Raw genomic sequence first — 22,994 nt, forward strand, 5'->3', positions numbered from 1 at the left:
GTCGTCTTCTCAAGTTGTCATTTATGAAGCAATTTAAGTACTTAATGAAGTTAAAATCAAAGCTTTTTCGTTAGAAGATAAGTAACGAAGAAAAGAGAGAGCTGCGGCAAAAAATCACATTTTTATCGGTATATTTCAAACGCGTCAGAATCTCATTAATTATGTAATGTTAGTAACACGAAGTTATTACATGGAAATGGAGCTTTAACCAATAAAAATATTATATTATTTTTTTCTTATAACTACAATGAAATATAATATAATATTTAAAGTGAATCGTTCCATATTCCTTATAAGCTATTTATAGCTGTTCGCTGTATTCTGTAGAGAACTGCAGTTACCTATTTAATTTCGAACAACCGCCAACAAAAAATAAAAAGATCCTTTATTCACTATACATGAATAGGTACTATCTAAAACAATAATTAAAAAAAAAATGTATCTTTGGACACAAATTATGGAAGCTTACTGTGTTTACCCGTACAAGTAGCACGGGCAGTGCGCGGGCGCTCTTATACCGGCACGCCGGCCGCTGCGCCGCAGTGACCGCTCTCTGCTCTCGCCGGTCGTGGCGCGTGGAAAACCGATTACATGCCTTTTTCGCTTTTCTTACGCGTATCTATTTTGAGACTAAAACATAGGTGACACAATTAATAGCGTATAAAGTTCTACAATTACAATACAATTAGGATAAAATTCCAAAAATACCCTAATTACTTCGCGTTAGGTGGTCAAAAGTGAGCTATGGTTAAAGGAGCAAACAGCGTGACTGGATAAACAATAACAATATTGTGAAGGAAGCGCTTGAGGCTGAGCGATGAGGGCGGCTATATCCACACAGCTCAGAGGCGCCGTTCATCAAACAATCGTAGTAATTCTCAGTAAGTCAGCTTTTTATCACTAAAGATGAAGTACAGAATTAATTGAACTTTCTTTTGCAATTAATGATTAGCACTTACTTATGATGTAAGCGCTCAGTGTGAGTAAAAATTTTAGTCTTATATTATCAAGAAATACATAATATTAGTGATATTATCACTATCGTAGAATCAAATATTTTTTTAGGCATTTTAAATTGAAAGAACTAGTTAGTTACCTATGTTTTAATTTAATTAATTGGTCGCACATTAAAAAAAATAATTATCAAAACCCATATTCAGCAAAATATGCATTCGCAAGCAATATAAATAGCAAAGAATAAGTAAACTAATATTATATAATATATTAATTTATAATGTATATTACTAAAGAACCATAAATATAGAATAAGGCGTCTGACAATGAGTAGCGTCGTAAAATTATCGGTATTATGTTTATGCTGTTAGGTATGTTTTATGTATTATTATTATGAGAAGGAGATTAATCATTACAAATAGAAATTAAATATTGGCTACATTGTTTATTGAAATTGGAAATTGAAAAGCAATTTTTGAAAAGCATTAATTGTTGAAATATTACAATTACATCGCGATTCGCGACTGCCTGAGTTAATGTGAGTTGCATCATGCCACGGGTTTGTTGATAATAATTAAAATGATTTATATGATGTATGAAAGTTCAGGATTAGGGTTTTTAAATATCACACGGAAAAGATATTTCGTAGAAAATTCTCTGTATATCGGTTTGAATACTCGAAATTACAAATAAGGTTTGGAAGTAAATATATTTCAGAAAAAAATGTATAAAAAGTAGTTGTGTAAAAATCAGCAGAACCTAAATTAACTAACTACTAAATATGCGATGATATTATATTGTTGCGGTGAACCTGTTCTTCTGACTCTCCAAAATGATAGAGTCAAGACTTAGGTACGTATAAGTCTATTTATTGTGACTACACGCATATCTACAAAGGTTTTTACGGAAACGAGTATAAGCAGAAACGATAATTATGATTATAGCGTAAGTGCACAATATCCCATCGGATTTGTCAGCCATTGTGCGACCAAACAAACTTGATGATGGGTCAATCAGATGACGGGTAGCTCACGGCTCTTATTAACTGGGTTTTCCGGGAAATTCATGAACAATAGAAATATTTACCAAGTATTAGTTTAGGCCACTCCTACACATTACTTTACGTTGTAGTTTGTGTTTATGGGAAGTCAAATATAGATAATAATATATTTTAACTCAATATGACTTTATTTATAAGGTTATTTTTATTTAATTATTGTTTATTTGTCGATAATTTTTTTAGTAAGGTAACTAGTAACTTCATTAGGCGCATTGAGAGTAAAATTTCAAGGTCGACGATTTTGGTACCTATCTTTGAATCTTCCCAAAGAAGTTTCACTTCTGACACGTGCTTCTGCTTGGCACACACGCTCTTTATTATTTAATTATTGGTAAGTTAAGGAAACGTTTTCATTTCGAGAGGCATTCTTTACACTAGAAGTGTTTTTATTTGATCACTTATTTTGATCTCTCGTATGATGAGATGCTGGACTCGTATAGCACCGGTCGCGGTCCAATGACCTAAACATTTCTTTTTGTACGCAGTATATTGTGCTTATATTATGTTCTTTTATTTTTTACGACGGTTTTTGGTTGATGATGACGAATTGTTTTTAAATTTAAATATGTAGATAATATGGTAACTTAAAAATATTTGTGATATCAGAGGTATGGATATTTCCATACTTGAATTGCATGCACTTTGTTATGACAACAGCATTAGGCAAATAATAATTAAGTGTGTTTAGAATGATGCGGTTTCGTCGATGTGTTGCAGGGGTCGGAGGGTACGGGGGGGGGGGTATTACTGGGAAATACCGAAAGCAATGAATATGATAATAATTTTTAATAGCACTTCTGATAAGAAAATTATCCTATATTTAGTATTTTGATGGAATTACAAATTCATCATGTTTTTAAACAGTGGACACGGAACAACAACAAGCATTTTATTTTAATTTAAATTTACAAATAGTACCTAACACAAAAGTAATTGAGTCCATACTTTTATATTTCTATAATTATTATAAGGACTATTTTTTTAATATTCAGATGAAACAAATACTTAGTAGTGCTATTATGTTATATATTTAAACAATTAATGGGTATTTAGTTAACAAGGTAATAATAAATATAGAGTTTTACACGTACTGTAATAAATATTAAGATAAATTCAAGTAAATTATCAAGTTATTTAAGTTTTACGTAAATTGCTTAAAACTTATCTTATTGAAATCATGTTTTATCTTATTGTACAAGGAAATAGGTTTAAATATACTTTTATTTTTATCTCACTCGTTAATATTATTTTATGCATTATTCTAAAAATAATTGTTGCGTTTAACCTTTCTTTATTGTTTGAAAAGCAAGTGCATAATAGACCCACGTGGTTGCATGAGCTTTACGCTTATCCTACGAATATGAATGTAAGTAGAGGCTAAAGCTTAATATTATAAAAAGGTATAAATAGAATTGTTTAAGTAATGGTATTTTAATTGTAATACCAATAGCACAGTTGACAGATATAATATACGTTGTGCCAATAGTACCCATACTAGTTTTGTGTTATTTGGTTCAAATTATGTCACTAATTCGATACAGGTCTTCAATTTTAAGAAACAAGATGCGACGTATTATTGGGATATTGGCGTGTATGGAAAATACTTGCTTAAGTTTACTTTTCTTTTTGAATAATAAGTTATGAGGTTTGACTGGTTTCTAACTTGACCAGTTATGAAAATAATTGAATTAAAATATAGGTAATTTGCTAATTGCTACGTTACGCTTTCATGAAAAAAAAGATAATATATAAGAAATTAAAAAATTCATGAATGTAACAAAATTTAAGTATCGATATTTTTTTTTGTAAAAACATTCAACGATTTATCAATGAGCAGACATTACTATGGTCGCAATTGGTAAGGTCCGGGTGACGAAATTTCCCATCTCAAATATTAGATATAGTTTAGTTAGTTATGTTCCGATCGTCAATATTTGCTGTTTAGTTCCGAGGTCACCGGATTTGCTCAGTACTAAGTTTTTACATATTGGCATAAGATGGTCAGGGGCGCGATCGTGGCCGTTGGACACCTCGTGTACATAATACATACATGTTTTGTAATGGGCGTACAGCACGTATTGTTATTGGTTATAAATTACTTATAATAAATGATGTTTGCTGCGATTGTATTTGCTAGTTAAGTTCTAATGCACCAGAACAAGACGCTGGTGTAAAGATAGTGTTCTAATAATATTATGTACCATCAACCATGGTAGTTGATATTATTTTTATTCGTAGTTGTAAAAATTATATTATTTTGTTTGATACTTTATTGGTATAAAATTAATTTTAACAACAACAAATACACGATTGTGTCCATACTCTAGGTCTAGTACATGGTATTATGATTACTTATCTGTTAAATTAATTGTAGTATGAGTCAAAAAATTTAAAACTGTTGACAGGGATACAATACAAGTGGCTCTACGTTGTTTTAACAACATATTGAACAATATATTTCAATATATTATAGGTAGCTATGTTCTGTTTTGTCCTGGCCCTACGCTTTTCTATTTTATTATATTCTTTTATGTTATTTTCTATTCTATTCTGTTTAGTCCTGTTCTGTATTATTCTAAGCTATTCCATTCTATTATATTCCAGTTAACGTGCCAACAATCTCGTTCGGGCTGGCGCTGGGCTGGGTGTCGCTGGCGAGCGGCGAGGCGGGCGGCGCGGAGGGCGCGGGGGGAGCGGTGGCAGCGGCCGTCGTCACCTTCGCGGCGTCCTTCGTGGGCGTGCCGCTCAGTGCCAAGGCTATCACATATGGGAGGAAGTTCGCAGTCATCGCAGCTTCCGCTGGCTTCGTGGTGAGGATATCATTTTGTGTCATTTATTAAAATTATTAATAACATTTCTCAAGATCAATTAAGGCATCATGTTTCATTTTTTAAAGTTTACAACTTCTTCCAATTTAGAAGAACTCTTTTTACAAATACCCTCAAAATGTTACCTACCTACTTGTCGAACAGTTGCTAGAAAATATGTTCACTTCAAAGTAATTGTGCAGCAAGACTTATTATTTCTTCACCGGCCTTTAGACAAGAAGGAAAATCTAAATGCATTTGTATATGGCAGATATGCTGGTCATTGAAATTGGTGGCGACATGGGGAGGGCAGTGGTGGATAGTGGGCGGACGCGTGACGGCCGGGCTCGGAGGTGCGGCGGCCTGGGCGCTCGCCCCACTGCTCGCTAGAGAGGTGTGTGAGAGAAGTAGTAGTAATAGTAGTAGAAGTAAACTTGTAATAGAAGTAGAAGCAGTGGTAGTACCAGAAGAAATAGTGTTAAAAGCAGAAACGGAGGTTGTAGCGGTTCTTTTGCAATTTGGAACATTGCTTTCCAATCTAATGATTCGGTAAATAATAAGAAAGAGGGAGCCAATCTAACCCAACCCATAATAATGGCATGAGTAAGGGTCAGAAAGTGATTTTCAAATTAAGATTTCACAATTTAATTTCAATAGCGTGTTTTTCGCTTAGTATATAGGTATTTTATGAGGAAATTATAAGTGTTAAAATGATGTAGATGTGCAGCGATCGTTGGCGAGGCTCGGCAGTGTCAGCCCTCCCGCTGGCACATAACTTGGGAGTGCTCCTCATGTACCTCGCTGCTGACGCCAGAGTTCCACAAAGGTAGGGTAGAATTTAAAATGGCACTAGAAAATCTTAAAGTTTTTGGTGACAGTGAAGATTTGCGCCAAAATGGCTTATCATGGAGTGAAACAATTTATTGATAACCGTTAATAATTGGAGCGAAAATATTTTAATTAAAAAATGTTATCATGGAGGGAAAATTTAGTTGATGATCAATATTATAAATAAATCTGTTTCAGGACAGTTCTGTGGTGGTGTCTCGGTCTGTCCGTGTGTCACTGCTTCGTGTTCCTGTTGATGCCAGAATCGCCATCTTTCCTTGCGGCTAAAGGAAAAGATGAGGTTACTTTCAATTTTAATTTCTTATTGCGCATAGAAGGTCAAAATTTTCATAATGATATGGGTTAAGGTATAGTTAGAAAACTGATGGTTCTGTAAAAAATGTTTTTGGAACACTTCTTAAATCTTAAAAGTAAGATTACAGCCGAAAGCCAATTCTTATTTTTAAGATTTAAGAAGTGTTTTATTTTGGGAATGTAATAAAATATGCGCCATTTAGGAAGCCCGCACGGCGCTGGCGTGGCTGCGAGGCCGCTCACCGCTCGACCCTCAACTGGAAACAGAACTGAAGACTCTGCCTCCGCTAGATGATCAGCAGCAGTCTTCCTTTAATCTGGCCAAAGAAATGCGTAAGTTATTGAATAATAACTGTTAACAAAAACACAATTTATTATTAATTTAAAAATGCAGAGCCGTTTCTGTATTGCCTTTCCTGTAACATCCATAACGCAACTTTAATTTTTTTCTGTTTACGTTACATTACAGAACCTTGCGATACTAAACCCCATGGAGAATAATAAACATATTCTTTAGTAAGTTTTTGCCACATATTCGCATTAGATTCTTTATTTGTCTTCCAGTCCCAGTCTTTCCTTCTATGTTATAGTCATTTGTGTGTTGTATGCCTTTCAGTGGCAGATAGACAACGACGAGTGGCCTTTATAATAGGTGGTCTAGCGGTGGTGGGGCAGGAGGCGTGCGGCGTGCTGGCCATCCTGCAGTACGCGGAACGCATGTTCGTACTCGCGCGGGACGAGGCCAGCCCTATACTGGGTAATGTTACTGATTTCTAAAATATGTACACAAATGTAGACAGTGACGTGGAAAACCGTAAGAAGGAACCTCTTTTTTGCAAAAATTTTAAAAAATTATGAACATTATACAGTAGACAGATAATAACGATGAAATAAAATGTAACTGTTGTTTATAAACAGTGAACATCACATCACCGGTGGCAGCAAGCGCGCTGGCCCCGCTCGAGCTGGCCACGCCAGCGCGCCACGCGCTGCTGCTGGGCGCGGTGCAGCTCGCCGCCTCCGCGCTCTCGCTCTACTTGGTCGAGCGGCTCGGCCGCAGAGTGAGTACATACACATATTATACAGGGTGTAATCGTTAAGTGTGCACAAGTGATTATTCCGTAACTATTACAGATATCAAAAAACTTTGAACTGATATCGAAAGTACTTACCCTAATGAGTAAAATGGCCATAATAAATTTTTAAAAATAAAACGAGAAATATCTAAAAAAATAACTTAAAAAAGATTTAAGCATTTTCTTTCTTTTTTTGTTTTCTGCTTTAATTACTTCGCAAATTTGAAGGAAAGTTCATTTAGAAGCTGTAAATAGAGCTCTTCATTGTATTGCACAATGAGGACGTCACTTCGAAAATCTGCTATGAATACAAAATGTATGGGAAATAAAATGTATGGGAGCTGTTGAGGTAACATTTTTGGATATTTCTCGTTTTATTTTTAAAAATTTATTATGGCCATTTTGCTCATTAGGGTAAGTACTTTCGATATCAGTTTAAAGTTTTTTGATATCTGCAATAGTTACGGAATAATCGCTTGTGCACACTTAACGATTACACCCTGTGTACGTGATACGTGTAAAATTAATAAAAATAATTTTTCATGCATTATGTTTCAGTTGTTGATAGTGTGGTGTGCGTGGGGCGTGGGAGGTGCGCTAGCCACGGCGGCAGTGCTGTTGGGCGTGGGCGGTGTGGAGGGCGCGGGGGGCGCGGGGGGAGTGCAGGGCGCCGCGCTGGCCATCGCCGTCGCGGTCGCGATCGACGCCGCGGGGCTCCAGCCGGCGCCCTACGCCCTGCTCGCTGATATGTTCCACTATCAGGTGTTGTATGCCGATGAGATAAGCTATTGTAGAACGTTTGACACTGCTATAATTTCTTTTTTACATTGGTAGTGAAGTTATTAAGTTTTTAAATTTTACATTCATACCTAATAACACGGGGTTTTTGCACCTACTAAAAACAGCTATATTATTCTTCTAGTATCGCGGCTGTGCCCTGATGCTTGTCACAGCGGCTGCGTGTCTCGGCAACGCAGTAGAAGTAGGTATCTTCCCCATCGTAGCGTCGTACGGCGGGCTGAAAGCGGCGCTCGCACTAGCCGCCTCCCTCACGCTCGCGTACGCGGTGTTCACCACCGTCGCAGTCCCGGAGACCAGGCTCAAGACTCCAGAGGAAATATACGATGCTCTCGCGCCGAGGGAACAGCCGTGTGAAAGTGTTAAAGTGAAGGATTGTGGGACTAGTGAAAGTAAAGAAACAGTGTGCACTAGGTTTTAAGTTATGTAGTAAGCTTAATAAATGTTGTTGTTGAATAAAGTTGTTTTTTATTGAAGTATCAGTAGAGATCGGTGAAGATGTAAACCATCGATATAGACATATTTGGTGTGTAGCTTTAAAACTTTAGAAAACGTATTTCAAGTGACGTTATCATTTTATTCTTATTCTTGAGCTTGGATAACGCAGCGGCCGTAAATTAAATATGTCTAAAAGTTCATATAATTTACATTCTTGTAATGAAAACTTCATTTCAGCTGAAAATTTTTGATTGGCTATTTCATGCAGGGGCAAAGTTTGGCCATTGAGCTAGTGTGGGCACTTTCACAGCATGCGATACGACATGTTTCCGATAGTGAAAAATGTATTTATTTAAAAACATAATAATATGTTTGTGAACAACTTAATACATTCAAGTTAACATTGAACGTTTTGCATACATCTGGCTTAAATGAGATTATGAGATAATATGCAATGAATTAATAGACTGTGTAACTTAAACCAAACGGGTGGATTATTGTGAATACGATCATATTATATAGGGTTGTCCGAAAAAAGTCTGTCCTGAAATACGGTTGCCGAATTTCTAGAAATTATAGCCTGGCCAAGATTTTATCAGACAACCCCTATATTTTATCATTTTTAATATACTAAATTACCAATCAAATAATTTTTATCCATTGAACAGATCGGTGAAGGTCGATGTTATATCAGATTTTAGACCATTAGGTATATCGGTTTGTCATTACGCTAAACTCTAAAGTATCGAATGTAGTAAAGGCTCTACTTCCTATAATTTTTATTTGCCTGCTTCGAGCGAAATCGATTTATTGAATGAGTAGACTGTAGGGAACTCATTCAGTTTGATATTGAGAAAAGTTCTAATAGAACTTTCTACTAATTTTATTTATATAATAATTTTATTCGTTTCTTATTTAGGACTTGTTTAGTTGGTATGTTTAATAAACTAAGATGCCGTGACCATCACCTACCTTGTGGGAAAATGTAAAAATGAAAATGAAAATTCCATGGGCATCTAATTCTCATCATTTAATTTAAACTTTGATTTAAGTAGCCAGTAAGCCAGTAGGTATGTCATCAGTACATTTCTGCATTTTTACATTATACCTAATTATGCTTCCAAACTTCGACTTCAAATATAATATAATACTTAGGTACGTACCTACAATCTGTTCTTAAATGAGCTTTATTATTTTAATTTTCTGGAAATAAAATGGTATAATGTCATTGAGATAATATGAATATGGAGCAGACACCACGAACAAAATCTGTGCGCCAAGCGCGGCGGCGCGGGGCGCGCGAATGGCGGCTAGACAGTCATAGATTATGCGATGTCACTGACTCACCGCTATAGAGGCGACACTTTGTTTCATTCTGTCTATTTTATTGGGTGCCACTCATTACATGCATGTTGACTTGAAATTTTCTTTGTACTTACTTAATATTTATTTTAGGTATAAACTGACTTTACTTAATTTTAATTGTTATTTTTTATATTTAATTTTTCTGTGATTTTATGTATGTTTCTTTGATTATTATTATTTGTGATATGTCAATTTTATATTTTATGATTGTGATTTATATTTCATATTATGTGTATTAGTGATTTTTGTGGGTCTTTGTTACTCTTAAATAAAGAATTTATTATATTATTATTATTTACTACGCGGGGCTAACAATATCTGGCATATAATATAGGATGATGTAAATAGTGACGTCATATGGTATAATTTAATTTTTTTCGCGTTTTAGGTTCAGTCAGGGCTATGGGAAGTTTCATTCCTTACAAAGTGAGCCTTTTTTAGAAAAAAATAAAATAAAAGCCGTTTATTTTTTTTTCCTCAGAACATGTTCCCGGCTCAGAAATTGCTTGTATTGCCAATACTATTGTAGCACACCTTCGGCTAAAATAAATAAAATAATAATAATGTTAGTGATGGCTAAAATAATATTTTATTTGTTATACAAATCCGTAAAATTTTATTATTATTACTAACATCAATACAAGGAACAGCAGACTTCTTTAGAAAACGCCTTCCCGCTTTTGTGGTATATTTATCCTCATCGCGAAAATGCAATGAACAGACGCAAGTTCTATCGGATGGTAACCAGGTTTCTTCACTGCGGTTGTTTTGGACAAATTTTACCCATTTTTCCCTTTCTTCACGGCCCAGACATGGAAACCTTGAATAGAAAAAATATTAAATTTTACTTATCTCTGAACTAGAGGTCGGCCCCGGCTTCGCCCCATATTTCGCAATAAAAAGTAGCCTATGTTCTTTCTCAGGGTCTAAAGATTGTCTGTGCCAAATTTCATCAAAATCGGTCCAGTAGTTTATGAGCCTATTCATTACAATCAAACAAACAAAGTTTTCCTCTTTAAAATATTAGTGCAGATAAATAAATAATAATTCAATTATACCTACGCTCCAGTCAGTAGCTTATACAATATCAATTTAAAACTTGATTAAAATCAATTAACAAAAAAAAATTGGTGATTAAGTAATTGATTTTCATATATCATGATTTTATGCTTTTCTAAATATGTAAAATTATTATTTTATACTATAAAAATATACGCCAGCAAATATTACTAACAACACTTATTTCATGCCCAATGTCATATCTTAAATTTTTAATCTATGACAAAATGTCGCCCGCCAAAAATTTTGCTCTAACTAAGTTTTAAAAATTATTATCTAGTTACTTACTGATGAAAAGTTATTCCTTTGCACTTTTCCGTATTATTTGTATTATTTGTGCAATATCGTAACACACACGTAGGCATATTTGATGCGTTTCACTTTAAAACAAATAAAAAATGAGCGTGACGTTCGCGCCAATGAGCGGAGCAAGCGACTGAGTGCAGTTACGCCAGATGACGTATGTTGAGCGGAACATATGTGATGTAGGCGGTATCGTCTCCATATTCATATTATCTCAATGTATAATGTATAATAATAATATACTTACTTATGGAATGTAGGAATATGCGAAAATATTCGAAGCATTAGTTTTGTAAAAATTTATAAGAATATGCCAAACTACAAAAAAAAGTCTACTGATATATTTTAGGATACTGTTATACTTATTTCGACAGTTAGCACTATTTGAACGATATAATATTTTGTGGAAAAATAACGCAATAAATTAAACGCTGTGTTTGCAGCGCCGTTGCCATGACAACGGTCGGTATGATATAAAAACAATTGTTGTACTTGCTTAAGTTGATATTTTGCAAATTGTTATGAATTTTATTGTAATTTGTATAAAATTTATTGATATTTTCAATTGCAATCTAAAGAGCGAAGAGAAAACATATGAGATTGAACGGATAAGGTAAAAATGAATATTTGCACATTTCACCAAACAAGTTAAAGTAAGTAGATATTATTGTTTATTTACATTGAGATAATATTAATATGGAGTCGATACCGCCTACATCACATATGTTCCGCTCAACATACGTCATCTGGCGTAACTGCACTCAGTCGCTTGCTCCGCTCATTGGCGCGAACGTCACGCTCATTTTTTATTTGTTTTAAAGTGAAACGCATCAAATATGTCTACGTGTGTGTTACGATATTGCACAAATAATACAAAGAATACGGAAAAGTGCAAAGGAATAACTTTTCATCAGTAAGTAATTAGATAATAATTTTTAAAACTTAGTTAGAGCAAAATTTTTGGCGGGCGACATTTTGTCATAGATTAAAAATTTAAGATATGACATTGGGCATGAAATAAGTGTTGTTAGTAATATTTGCTGGCGTATATTTTTATAGTATAAAATAATAATTTTACATATTTAGAAAAGCATAGACTGGTTGTTAATTGAAAAAAGGTGAAATCATGAAATATGAAAATCAATTACTCAATCACCAATTTTTTTTGTTAATTGATTTTAATCAAGTTTTTAATTGATATTGTATAAGCTACTGACTTGAACGTATAATTGAATTATTATTTATTTATCTGCACTAATATTATAAAGAGGAAAACTTTGTTTGTTTGTTTGATTGTAATTAATAGGCTCATAAACTACTGGACCGATTTTGATGAAAGGAGAATGCCCATTTTTGGTACTGGTTTTTCTCATGCATCAAGACAACAATACTATTAAAAAAAAATCTCGGCAATTTAGAGGCCTTCTTACCATCGGAAAATATATTTTGAACAGGGAATGTTTTGTAAAATCTAATAAGACATGTAATTGTTTAGATCCATTATTATAGATTAATTAGTGTCCATTACAGGTTACCACGGTAACCAAGCGGTAACTTATTACATTTACTATGGTAAATAGCTAAATGTATTAATATCGATTATTGTTTTCATTGAATTATAAAAAAAAATCAATTAACATAAAATCACTCTTTAAGGTATTGTTTATACACTGTAGGTTGTTTTAACAAAGATAGTGAAGTAAAATAATATAAATATGTATATATAAAAAAAAAATTATTATGACATAGCTTGGTAGGTAACCAGTTATTTCTTATTTGTTTCTTTCTTCGAATATGTAGTGAAAAAATGATTCAAACAACAACAACAACAACAACATAAACCGAATTACATAAACCGAATAAAAACTCAATTGGCATTTTTTAAGTATATATTTAGGTTTTCTTGAAATCCGTCCCGGAAGATTTCTGGTGCCTACCTACACTAGCCGATGAACAGATAGACTTTGTCTGAAAGCATAAGCTCTACGCATAGATTAAATATTATGTTAAGTAATCGAAAAATAACCTATGGACGATAAAATGTTACCTAAATCACACATAAACCTAACTAAATCGGGGTTATTTAAGTTTTGAGGTTATTTCACATTTTTCTCAATATCTTGAAAACCCCTGTTTTTATCACAAAAAAATCAATTGGTAAAAATCTTTTGAATATCGAAGAACCCTCCAAAACCACTCTGGCATTGACGCAACACTGTACTGTGGTCCATACTTTCATGGGCATTCTCCTTTGGCACAGACAATCTTAAGACCCTGAGAAAGAACATAGGCTACTTTTTATTGCGAAATATGTGCCACGGGCGAAGCCGGGGCGGACTGCTAGTTCAGAGATAAGTAATTAATATTTTTTCTATTCAAGGTTTCCATGTCTGGGCCGTGAAGAAAGGGAAAAATTATTTTTTTTCTAAAAAAGGCTCAATTTGTAAGGAATAAAACTTCCCTGACTGAACCTAAAACACGAAAAAAATTAAATTATTACATATGACGTCACTATTTACTTATATGCCAGATATAGTTAGCCCCGCGTAGTAAAGTCAGTTTATACCTAAAATAAATATTAAGTAAGTACAAAGAAAATTTCAAGTCAACGTGCATGTAATCAGTGGCACCCAATAAAATAGACAGAATGAAACAAAGTGTCGCCGCTATAGCGGTGAGTCAGTGACATCGCATAATCTATGACTGTCTAGCCGTCATTCGCGCGCCCCGCGCCGCCGCGCTTGGCGCACAGATTTTGTTCGTGATGTCTGCTCCATATTCATATTATCTCAATGTTTATTTATAATTATTTTTAAACTCATTTGTTTCTTATTAAAAGCAAAACCTTTTGTTTGAACAAACAATACGTTTAATTGGCGAATACTTAATCAAAATAATTGTAAGATTGGGTTATGGCTCTTATTACATATCTGCTGCTATGTGTGTTGACTGTCTAATGTCTATCTGAGAGTAAATTATTTATAATCCTTGAAGTCAATATTATGTTAATACAAATTGTCGGAATTACATCGGTTAATTTCAAAATACAAAAAAATGTAAATAGTATACCTAATATATTTTTATAGAGCCTTAGCGTAGCGCCACAGTATTACAATATAGGAAATATGGTAATACTGTGGTAGCGCCTTAAGCGTAGTATATTGTGCCTTTATGTTTATGTATGTGATTTTCAAAGCATAAACATCTATTATTTTTAAATTTGTTTACTATAACGTAATTGTAAATAGTACATTATAATAAGGTGTCAGGAATTAATAAATAAAACATGATAAAATGGATATATATTTTTTAATAAATATGAAATATTTTCGTTCTTAATATTATACAACTTAATAGGTACATTAAGAAATACATGTTTGCTTTATTAACACACGTAAAAAGCAAAATTCTTAATTAACAATAATAATTATAAAATCCAGGGATACAGTAATACAATTTTCGAGCTCTTCTATCAAGAACAGAACAGCATTTCTATTTCCATCTCTTTTATTATTTCAATCATATTCAGTTGAGTCCAACGGTCTGCTTCATTCCTATCTTTTCATTACTATTTTTCCAGTTAATCAGTTAGCCATGGGTCTACTGGACAAGCTGTCGGTGTGGCTGGGCGGCGGCGGCGGGTCGGCGGTGACGGTGCTCGTGCTGGGGCTCGACAACAGCGGCAAGAGCACGCTGCTGGCCGCGCTGCGCCCACCCGAGCCGCGCGGCGAGCCAGCTGCCGCGCCCGTGCCCACCGTCGGACACGCGCAAGGGACCTTTCAAAGCGAGTATTCGATAGCGGATTCTATTCCAGCGTTTCTGCCATTGTCTAGAGGCTCTGCTATGGATTATGGCAAATTGAAGTGCGTTTATTGTTAAAAGAAAAAGAATAAAGAAACACAATTTACTTAACCTTAACCCTAATAAGTTAAAAATAAACCTGTGGTAGGAAAGTGCTTGGAATGTCCCTCTTCTTTCATCAAATTATAATATAAAGCAAAGCAGTCAGTTCATAGTTGAATTGTTTCAATAGTTTAAGGTTTAATTTCTATTACTTGGTTTTATTTTAAACTAGCTTACCGCCCGCGGCTTCGCTCGCTTTGTCTAAAACCTAATAAATTATATACTAAAACCTTCCTCTTGAATCACTCTATCTATTAAAAAAAAACCGCATTAAAATCCGTTGCGTAGTTTTAAAGATGCCGCTGCTGATCCTAAGCATACAAAGGGACACAGGGACAGAGAAAGCGACTTTGTTTTATACTATGTAGTGATTTTGTGTTTATATAATATATAACTAGCTGGTGCGTTGTGCGCGGGCTGCAAGCAGCCCGCGAGCCCCTTTTGCCCCTGGATTGAAGCAATAGGGCAGTCATTTGAAAGTATATTCAAAATTTCTGTCCATTTGTTACATCTGCTAACAGCGATTCTACAGTAAGTCGTTAATGCTTATAAATTCCCCATTCAAGTATTTTCCACTCCGGGAGGCTGTCCACCTTCGAGGGAGCGTAGTGCGCGGGCTGCAAGCAGCCCGCGAAGCATACCAGGGCAGAAATCTTCAGTCATTTGAAAATGCATTCGAATTTCCTATCCATTTGTTACATCTCCTAACAGCGATTCTACAGTCAGTCGGTAATGCTTATAAATTTCTCATTCAAATATTTTCTATTCCGGGGGGCTGTCCACCTTCGAGGGTGCGTGGTGCGCGAGCTGCAAGCAGCTCGCGGCTCATCCCAGGGCAGAAATCTTCAGTCATTTGAAAATGCATTCGAATTTCCTTTCCATTTGTAACATCTGCTAACAGCGATTCTACAGTCAGTCGAAACTGCTTATAAATTACTTATTCAAATGTTATTAAATTTTTGAAACGTCTTATCGATAGCGGGCAGTGACTTTTCATAATAAACTGTTCAAGAGTTAACCTAACACGCTCGTCGCTTCGCTCCTCGCTACCTATTTGAATATTTAGGCCGGCCGCTGCCGCGACTCGCTCGCTTCGCTCGCTTGGCTCGTGCGATAAGTAGTTCAAAAGTTAACCTAACACGCTCGTCGCTTCGCTCCTCGCTACCTATTTGAATATTTAGGCCGGCCGCTGCCGTGACTCGCTCGCTTCGCTCGCATGGCTCGTGTGGTAGTTCAAAAGTTAACCTTACACGCTCGTCGCTTCGCTCCTCGCTACCTAAACTGCTTATAAATTACTTATTCAAATATTGGTAAAATTTTTGAAACGTCTTATCGATAGCGGGCAGTGACTTTTCATAATAAACTGTTCAAGAGTTAACCTAAAACGCTCGTCGCTTCGCTCCTCGCTACCTATTTGACTATTTAGGCCGGCCGCTGCCGCAACTCGCTCGCTTCGCTCGCTTGGCTCGTGCGGTAGGTAGTTCATAAGTTAACCTAACACGCTCGTCGCTTCGCTCCTCGCTACCTATTTGAATATTTAGGACGGCCGTTGACGCGACTCGCTCGCTTCGCTCGCTTGGCTCGTGCGGTAAGTAGTTCAAAAGTTAACCTAACACGCTCGTCGCTTCGCTTCTCGCTACCTATTTGAATATTTACGCTGGCCGCTGCCGTGACTCGCTCGCTTCGCTCGCTTGGCTCGTGCGGTAGTTCAAAAGTTAATAAATATTTTCTACTCCGGGAGGCTGTCGACCCTCGAAGTTGCGCGGTGCGCGGGCAGCAAGCAGCCCGCGGTGCCGTCTTTTGCCGATGCTATTCAATTACCCTTCCTACTATGGAAATTTCCATACAAAATTTTCGAAAAAAAAAATTTCGCTTTTTAGCAAAAATTTTTATGTGCCTGGAAGCGGACCAAGTTTTTAAACATTTTTTACCTTGGTGACCCCAACCTAAGTGCCACCAGTTCAGAGAGCCGTTGAATTTCATGATGTATCGAAAATGGAAACCGGGGGTCGGAGAGAAATTCTGAGTATGCAGTTTTGTAAATCTGACCAATCAGAGCACAGAAGTCAATTTTGAGACCGATCGTGACGGAACCGGCGCCACCATCTTGCTTTGAAAAATTGGCCATTTTTTGAGAAAAAATTGCGTCCAATTTGAAATTTCTCGATTGCCCTGGTAGCACTCCATCTTCTTGATCATTTTTTAGTTCTACACCCCCCACCTATCTGGCGCCGTTTCAGAGAGCCGTCGAATTTCGCGTTGTATGAAACTCGGAAACCAGCGATGGAAACTCGATTATGAGTATGCCACCTCAATGTGCGGCTCGATTTTAGCCCCTGTGCCAAGTTTCAGCGCGATCACACCAGCGATGGCCGTTTTAGAATTTGTATGGCGGCGGCCATTTTTTCCGCCATTTTGATTTTTTTTTGCACTCTGTGGTAATTGCTTGAGGTCTACTCCAAGTTTAGTTCGAGCACCCCAGATGTAGCTGCTACCGTTTGCGCGGGCCGTTGACCGTCTTCGAGAGATGAGGGAAAGTTTAAGATTTCGGATTTTTCTGGATATCCTGGGAGTTGGGCGAGTACGAATGCATCATTGGTGTATTTCTCCATTGCACCACCTCGTCTAAATTTACGTTTTTATGTTTGCGCCAAAAATGGAAAAATTCCAAAATCGAGCGTCCCACTACGGCTCCCTGGTAGCGTCCCAGGGTGTTGATCATTTTTAGTTCCGGGACCCCCCACCCAACTCGCACCGTTTCCGCGGGCCGTTGGAGTTTATGTTGTATGGAAGTTGGAAACGGGGGCCCGGAGCCACTCGAACGGGGCACCGATCGATTCGCCGGCTCGAACAGAGCACGTGTGCCAAATTTGAGACGTAAGGATTCATTAACGGCGATTTTGGCAAAGTACGGCGGCCATCTTGTTTTCGCGAAAATCCCCATTTTTCCACCTCCCCTGGTAATCGCCACCAGTTCCGAGCATTTTTTGTTCAGACACCCCCCCTCCAGGTATCACCGTTTTTGCGCACCTCCAGGGGTCCACCCTCTTGTCCAGGGTGTTGGAGTTCGCTATATTTTTCCTCTGGTCACTCGGCGCACCTCTACACGATCACGCCAAAATCCCCCCCACTTTCCACGTAGTTTCCGAGAAAAGCGATGTCAGTCAGTCAGTGAATCAGTGGTAGTGTAGCTTTATATATTATATATGGTGTTTTCCAGGTGGTGGTATATCATTCAGCGCGTGGGACGTGTCGGGCGCGGCGCGGATGCGCTCGCTGTGGGAACGGCACTATCGCAACGCTGATGCTGTCATCTTCGTGGTCGACGCTGCTGACCATCTGCGGTTGGGTATGATTACTAATCAATAACGTTTCAATAGATGCGTGTTTTCAATCTCAACACAGTATGTACACGCATGTGGTAAGTTTGAAGACAAACCCTGGTTCAGGACGAGGTTTAAGACACAACAATGTAGAGTACAAGACAATTCTATTTTCTACATACTCAGCAGTATGTATACAAGTTTCTGTTCGACAGTGGTGGCCCGCGAGGAGCTGCAGCTGATGCTAGCGCACCCGGACATGTGCGGGCGGCGCGTGCCGCTGCTGCTGTTCGCCAACAAGAGCGACGCGCCGCACGCGCTGCCCGCCACGCAGGTCGCCGCCGGTTGGTTACTGTCAACAGAATATTATGTGTTTTATTATTACTATGCGATCCAAATATGGATAGGAATGTCTTATCTATACTAATCTATACTTAATATTATAAAGCTGAAGAGTTTGTTTGTGTTTGTTTGAACGCCCTAATCTCGGGAATACTGGTCCGATTTGAAAAGATCTTTCGGTGTTAGAAAGCCCATGTATCGAGGAAGGCTATAGGCTATATATCATCTCGCTAAGACTAACAGGAGGCACAGGAGCGGAGCACTGCGGGTAAAACCGCGGAGCACAGCTAGTAATAAGTTATAATATGACGCGTTATGTGTGATGTGCATGTGTCATAGGTAACGCGTGTCGTGCATGTGTGTTGTATTACAACTGTAGCCTAACAAATTGCAGCGTTGGGTCTGGAGCGGATCGTGGACAAGCCGTGGCACGTGTGTGCGTCGAGCGCGCTGTCGGGCGCCGGCGTGGCGGACGGTGTGGCCTGGCTCGCGCGGCAGCTGCGCGAACAGAAACACTAGCGACATCTATTGCTCTTATGAACCTCTATGAAGTATCCATCTGTACGTAAGAAGCATCTTGAAACACGTTTCCATGATATACAAAATACTACACGAATAGAGAAAAAGATTCTATGACGTCGATAAGTATATTACAATCTACGCTGTAGTCATATTGAAGTCTTTAATTTTCTCAAATGTAGTTCACTAGATCTCATTACTAGAGAGGCATTTGTACTAGTGCTTTAATCGACGGATTACATTAATTACCAAGTACCTAGGTGACCAGTGTATTATGTGTGTAATATCCATTCAACAGTCATAAACTTCAACATCATCAAAATAATGGGAAGCATTTGGCTTACAGCTTATAAATAATAAGTAATTGGGTATTCTGATAAGATGCTTCATGCAAGTCGAAACTCGAATTAAAATTTATATTTTAGTCGCGAATTCATTTGCATCTAATTGTTCGCGAAATAGACAGTGTTTTATAAATAAAAATAAAAAGAGGTGAACAAGAGACACTCAAATCTTTGTTCAATAAGACGTGCAGATTATAAAATTTTCTTATTTGTTCAAGTTATGAAACAAACATGCAAACACAAATAATTAATTTCCATTTGGCCTGACTATAGTCGTGAAATCCGGATATGGCTCTACATCTCGATATAGTTCTGTGGCTCTACATAACAACATGGACGAAAATATATTTAAACACATTATATTACACATTAATTCAAATAAAATATTTTAGATAGGTAGTTTTAATATTGATTCTGTCATTACATACATACCTAAAATATAATAAAAAATATAAGAATTGCATAACGTGTTTTATTATAATGAAATGATTTATTTCAGTTTACCTAATCATTATAATTTAATACAATACATTTTGTTTTATGGTTAGTTAATAGTTACTATCATGCACACAGAAATCAATGCATAGCTATGTAATAATATATAAAGCATTGGTATAGGTAATACATCATATAATTTAAAATATAAATCAACAAAAAAAGGTTTTTTAAACTAATTTTGATGGTAGAGACTATATAGAATAATATTTTCCAATCTTTTAACTGGTGATGTAAGTCTGATAAATAAATGAGAGTTTCTCAGCATAAAAATGTCGGCTTAATTCAATTGTTAGAAGAAATGATCTGACAGATACGCTGCGCAAACCTCATTTGAATAGTGGCTAATGTACCACCACCGCTAGGGAGCAACACGGTACAATTCAATTTATTTAATGAATAAAGTCTTATAATATACACATTATTTTATTCCAACTAACTAAACTTTATGTACTGAAGGCACTTGTTCAATATACATACTTTAATTTAGTTAATGTGTGCAATGAATGTAAAAAATTGTGTATAAATTAGACATCTTGAAAATATTTTTACAGCATAATATTCCGTAGGGTTTTATGTTTACGAGAGCTTAATATTCATAACCATCAGGTGACGCGTCCCGTCGTTAAATTGGCGACGTACCTAATTAGCGTTTAGCTACTATTATGTATTCTGTGACGTAATATAGGCGTTTTAACCCCTTACCGCATACAAAGACATATATGGACGACGAAGTTCATGAATTTTTTATAGGCTAACTATAAACAATATCTAAAAATACTACCTTACATCTTAAACAGCATTTCATCGAGAATTGGAATGTAATTAATTTATACAGTGTAACTATTATCCATCAGATATATTATAGATTTAGTAAGTAGTATTTATTAAACAATGCAAAATCAGTTCCACAATAAATCACCTAAAATCCTGAGATATTAGGTGTAGTACCAAATAAATGTTTTTGTATGTATTATAATAGGTGTGTCCTAATAAGTATTTAAGCAAACTAATTTAAAGAGATCACCAATAAATAATATTATGTTACTAAAAGTTAAAATAATCAATAATTATTCTTAAAAATAAAAACCACTGAATAATCAGCTCTGGTTTAATAGCTGGCTAATGGTTAGCATAATTGTAGATAAAACACTTAATTAAAGTTAAAATAATCAATATTTATTGTTAAAAAACAATAATCACTGAATAATCAGCGCTGGTTTGGATTTCGAAGGGCGCCCCCTTTTTCTTTTCTGGCCGATAAGCACATTTTTTGCTTCTGGTGGGGGGTTGGCCAGCTTTAAGCGTATGGCTAATCCGATAATAATATGTTTGCACATGTCAATTTTTAAAGCGCGCCAATTTGTCTCCGCCTCTTTGATCATTTTTTCATTAAAATTATAAATTGATGTATTAAATTGATAACGAATACTATTAATTTATTATCTGAACGAAATAAAATGTTACTACTATATATGTGACAAAATATCAAATAAAAAGGAGTCGCAGTCAGGGATCGATAATCGATTTATTTGGTGACAGATCTACCATTCTGAGCACAGAGCTATTATTTAAGTAACAAAACTGTTATTATAAGAACGAAGTTTATATTCATGTAATAAAATATAATTTTATTGGTTATCGATCTCTTATTTTACACATATATGAACATTAATTTGATAATTCATACCTGTGAACAATTTTTGTTTATCTGAGAACGAAAATATTTCGTGGTGATAGATCTATTTATTAGGTGATACAACTTGATGACAAATATAAATTTTGGTGATAGAAAATATAGTTCCCAAATCTTAATAACAAAAAGGTGAGAAACCATGAAAAAAAAAATTACTTCATTCTTTTTTCTTTCTAAAATAAGGTAAAACATTTGGTTTGGTTGTTTTTTTTTGCTTTAATCATGTTTTTTTGTACTTTTCCAAATCTGTCATATTTGGCTTCGTATGCATTCCGTCTGATTCCGTCCAAAATATATTGTCATATTATGTGGCTTGGTATGCATTCAAGGATACTTTCACTGATTGTTCCAGTGTCGATCCTGGACACTTTTATCTCACTACTAAGCATGCATATCATCATCAATATTAATACAGACTCATGCTATATGCCACTGTATGATTTTTAATAAGCCGTTTCAGAGCAAATGCGAAAGTCAGGGAAAACTCTTATTACCAAAAGACGTGGTCGTCTCTCAAAAACTTAGAAATCTCTGGAGTCTCCTCAGTATTCCTGACTCGCCAATTGCCGCTACAAAAAACTCCTGCAAGACATCTAGATTTTCACTTTGATTCTGTACGATCTGATGGGATTAGTCATTACCCAATTTGGAAGAAGAACGGCCGTCAGCTATGCCTATATTGTTACAATTTCATTCCTTAACAATATAAAAATATAACACTATCCTATACAATTTAAAAATATAACGAGTTTTCATGTTATACTGACAAACGTAGGGTAATTCCGGGGTAGATGGCCATAAGGTAGAGATGGCCTATCGAAATATTTCAGTGATTCGCTCACTAATTGTTACAGTTTAACGCTTAGTTCGCTGCTCGTCTTGCGTGAGGACAAAAGTACGGCAAAATATTAAGCGAAAAACAAAGAAAATATAAGTAAATCCTTTGTTTTTTGATTCAAATAGCTTGAATATTTTTTAGATGTCAACTATTTTGCGGAATTGTGGTGTTGGTTTCTTAAAATAATGGTGATATTTGTCTTAGTTGTAAAGTATACGAGCAGTGCTACGTTATAACCTCAAAATAATTTGCTTCAAGTCATTACTTGTTTTAGTTTTTGTTGTGGCCATCTCTCCTGGAATATAAGGACAGATGGCCAATTCTAGTCGGTATATGATGGCCATAGTGTAATAGTATAAAAATCACGTTTTGCACAAATAATTGATTTATTTTTAGATTTATTTTAAATGCCTTATAGAAACAGGAAAAAGGCAGTGGCTGTGAAAGGTCGGAAAAATCGCTAAAAGCAGCTGTTAATGCATAAACGTACGCGTGGCAGGACCAAATACCTAAACTTTTTTAGGCATTCAT

General features: G+C 36.0%; 1 protein-coding gene and 1 long non-coding RNA gene across 2 annotated transcripts; one reads left to right on the forward strand and one right to left on the reverse strand.

Moving 5' to 3' along the window:
• Positions 1 to 475: 475 nt before the first annotated feature.
• On the forward strand, positions 476 to 19,816 carry LOC123701942 (facilitated trehalose transporter Tret1-like). Its single transcript, XM_045649576.1, has 14 exons — positions 476 to 881; positions 4,619 to 4,824; positions 5,093 to 5,215; positions 5,541 to 5,647; positions 5,848 to 5,950; positions 6,168 to 6,297; positions 6,581 to 6,721; positions 6,883 to 7,025; positions 7,599 to 7,802; positions 7,963 to 8,252; positions 14,444 to 14,787; positions 18,127 to 18,255; positions 18,445 to 18,573; positions 18,966 to 19,816. Exons 1-14 carry the CDS (start codon positions 818 to 820, stop codon positions 19,088 to 19,090), a joined length of 2,238 nt encoding a protein of 745 aa, XP_045505532.1. The 5' UTR covers positions 476 to 817; the 3' UTR covers positions 19,091 to 19,816.
• On the reverse strand, positions 10,217 to 11,047 carry LOC123701619. The gene is made up of 2 exons (XR_006752755.1): positions 10,989 to 11,047; positions 10,217 to 10,461 (listed from the first exon to the last, which is right to left on the reverse strand). It is a non-coding gene; the product is annotated as an uncharacterized LOC123701619 (long non-coding RNA).
• Positions 19,817 to 22,994: the final 3,178 nt, after the last annotated feature.

The sequence above is a fragment of the Colias croceus genome, chromosome 22 (genome assembly GCF_905220415.1).
Source record: "Colias croceus chromosome 22, ilColCroc2.1".
Taxonomy (NCBI): Eukaryota; Metazoa; Arthropoda; class Insecta; order Lepidoptera; family Pieridae; genus Colias; species Colias croceus.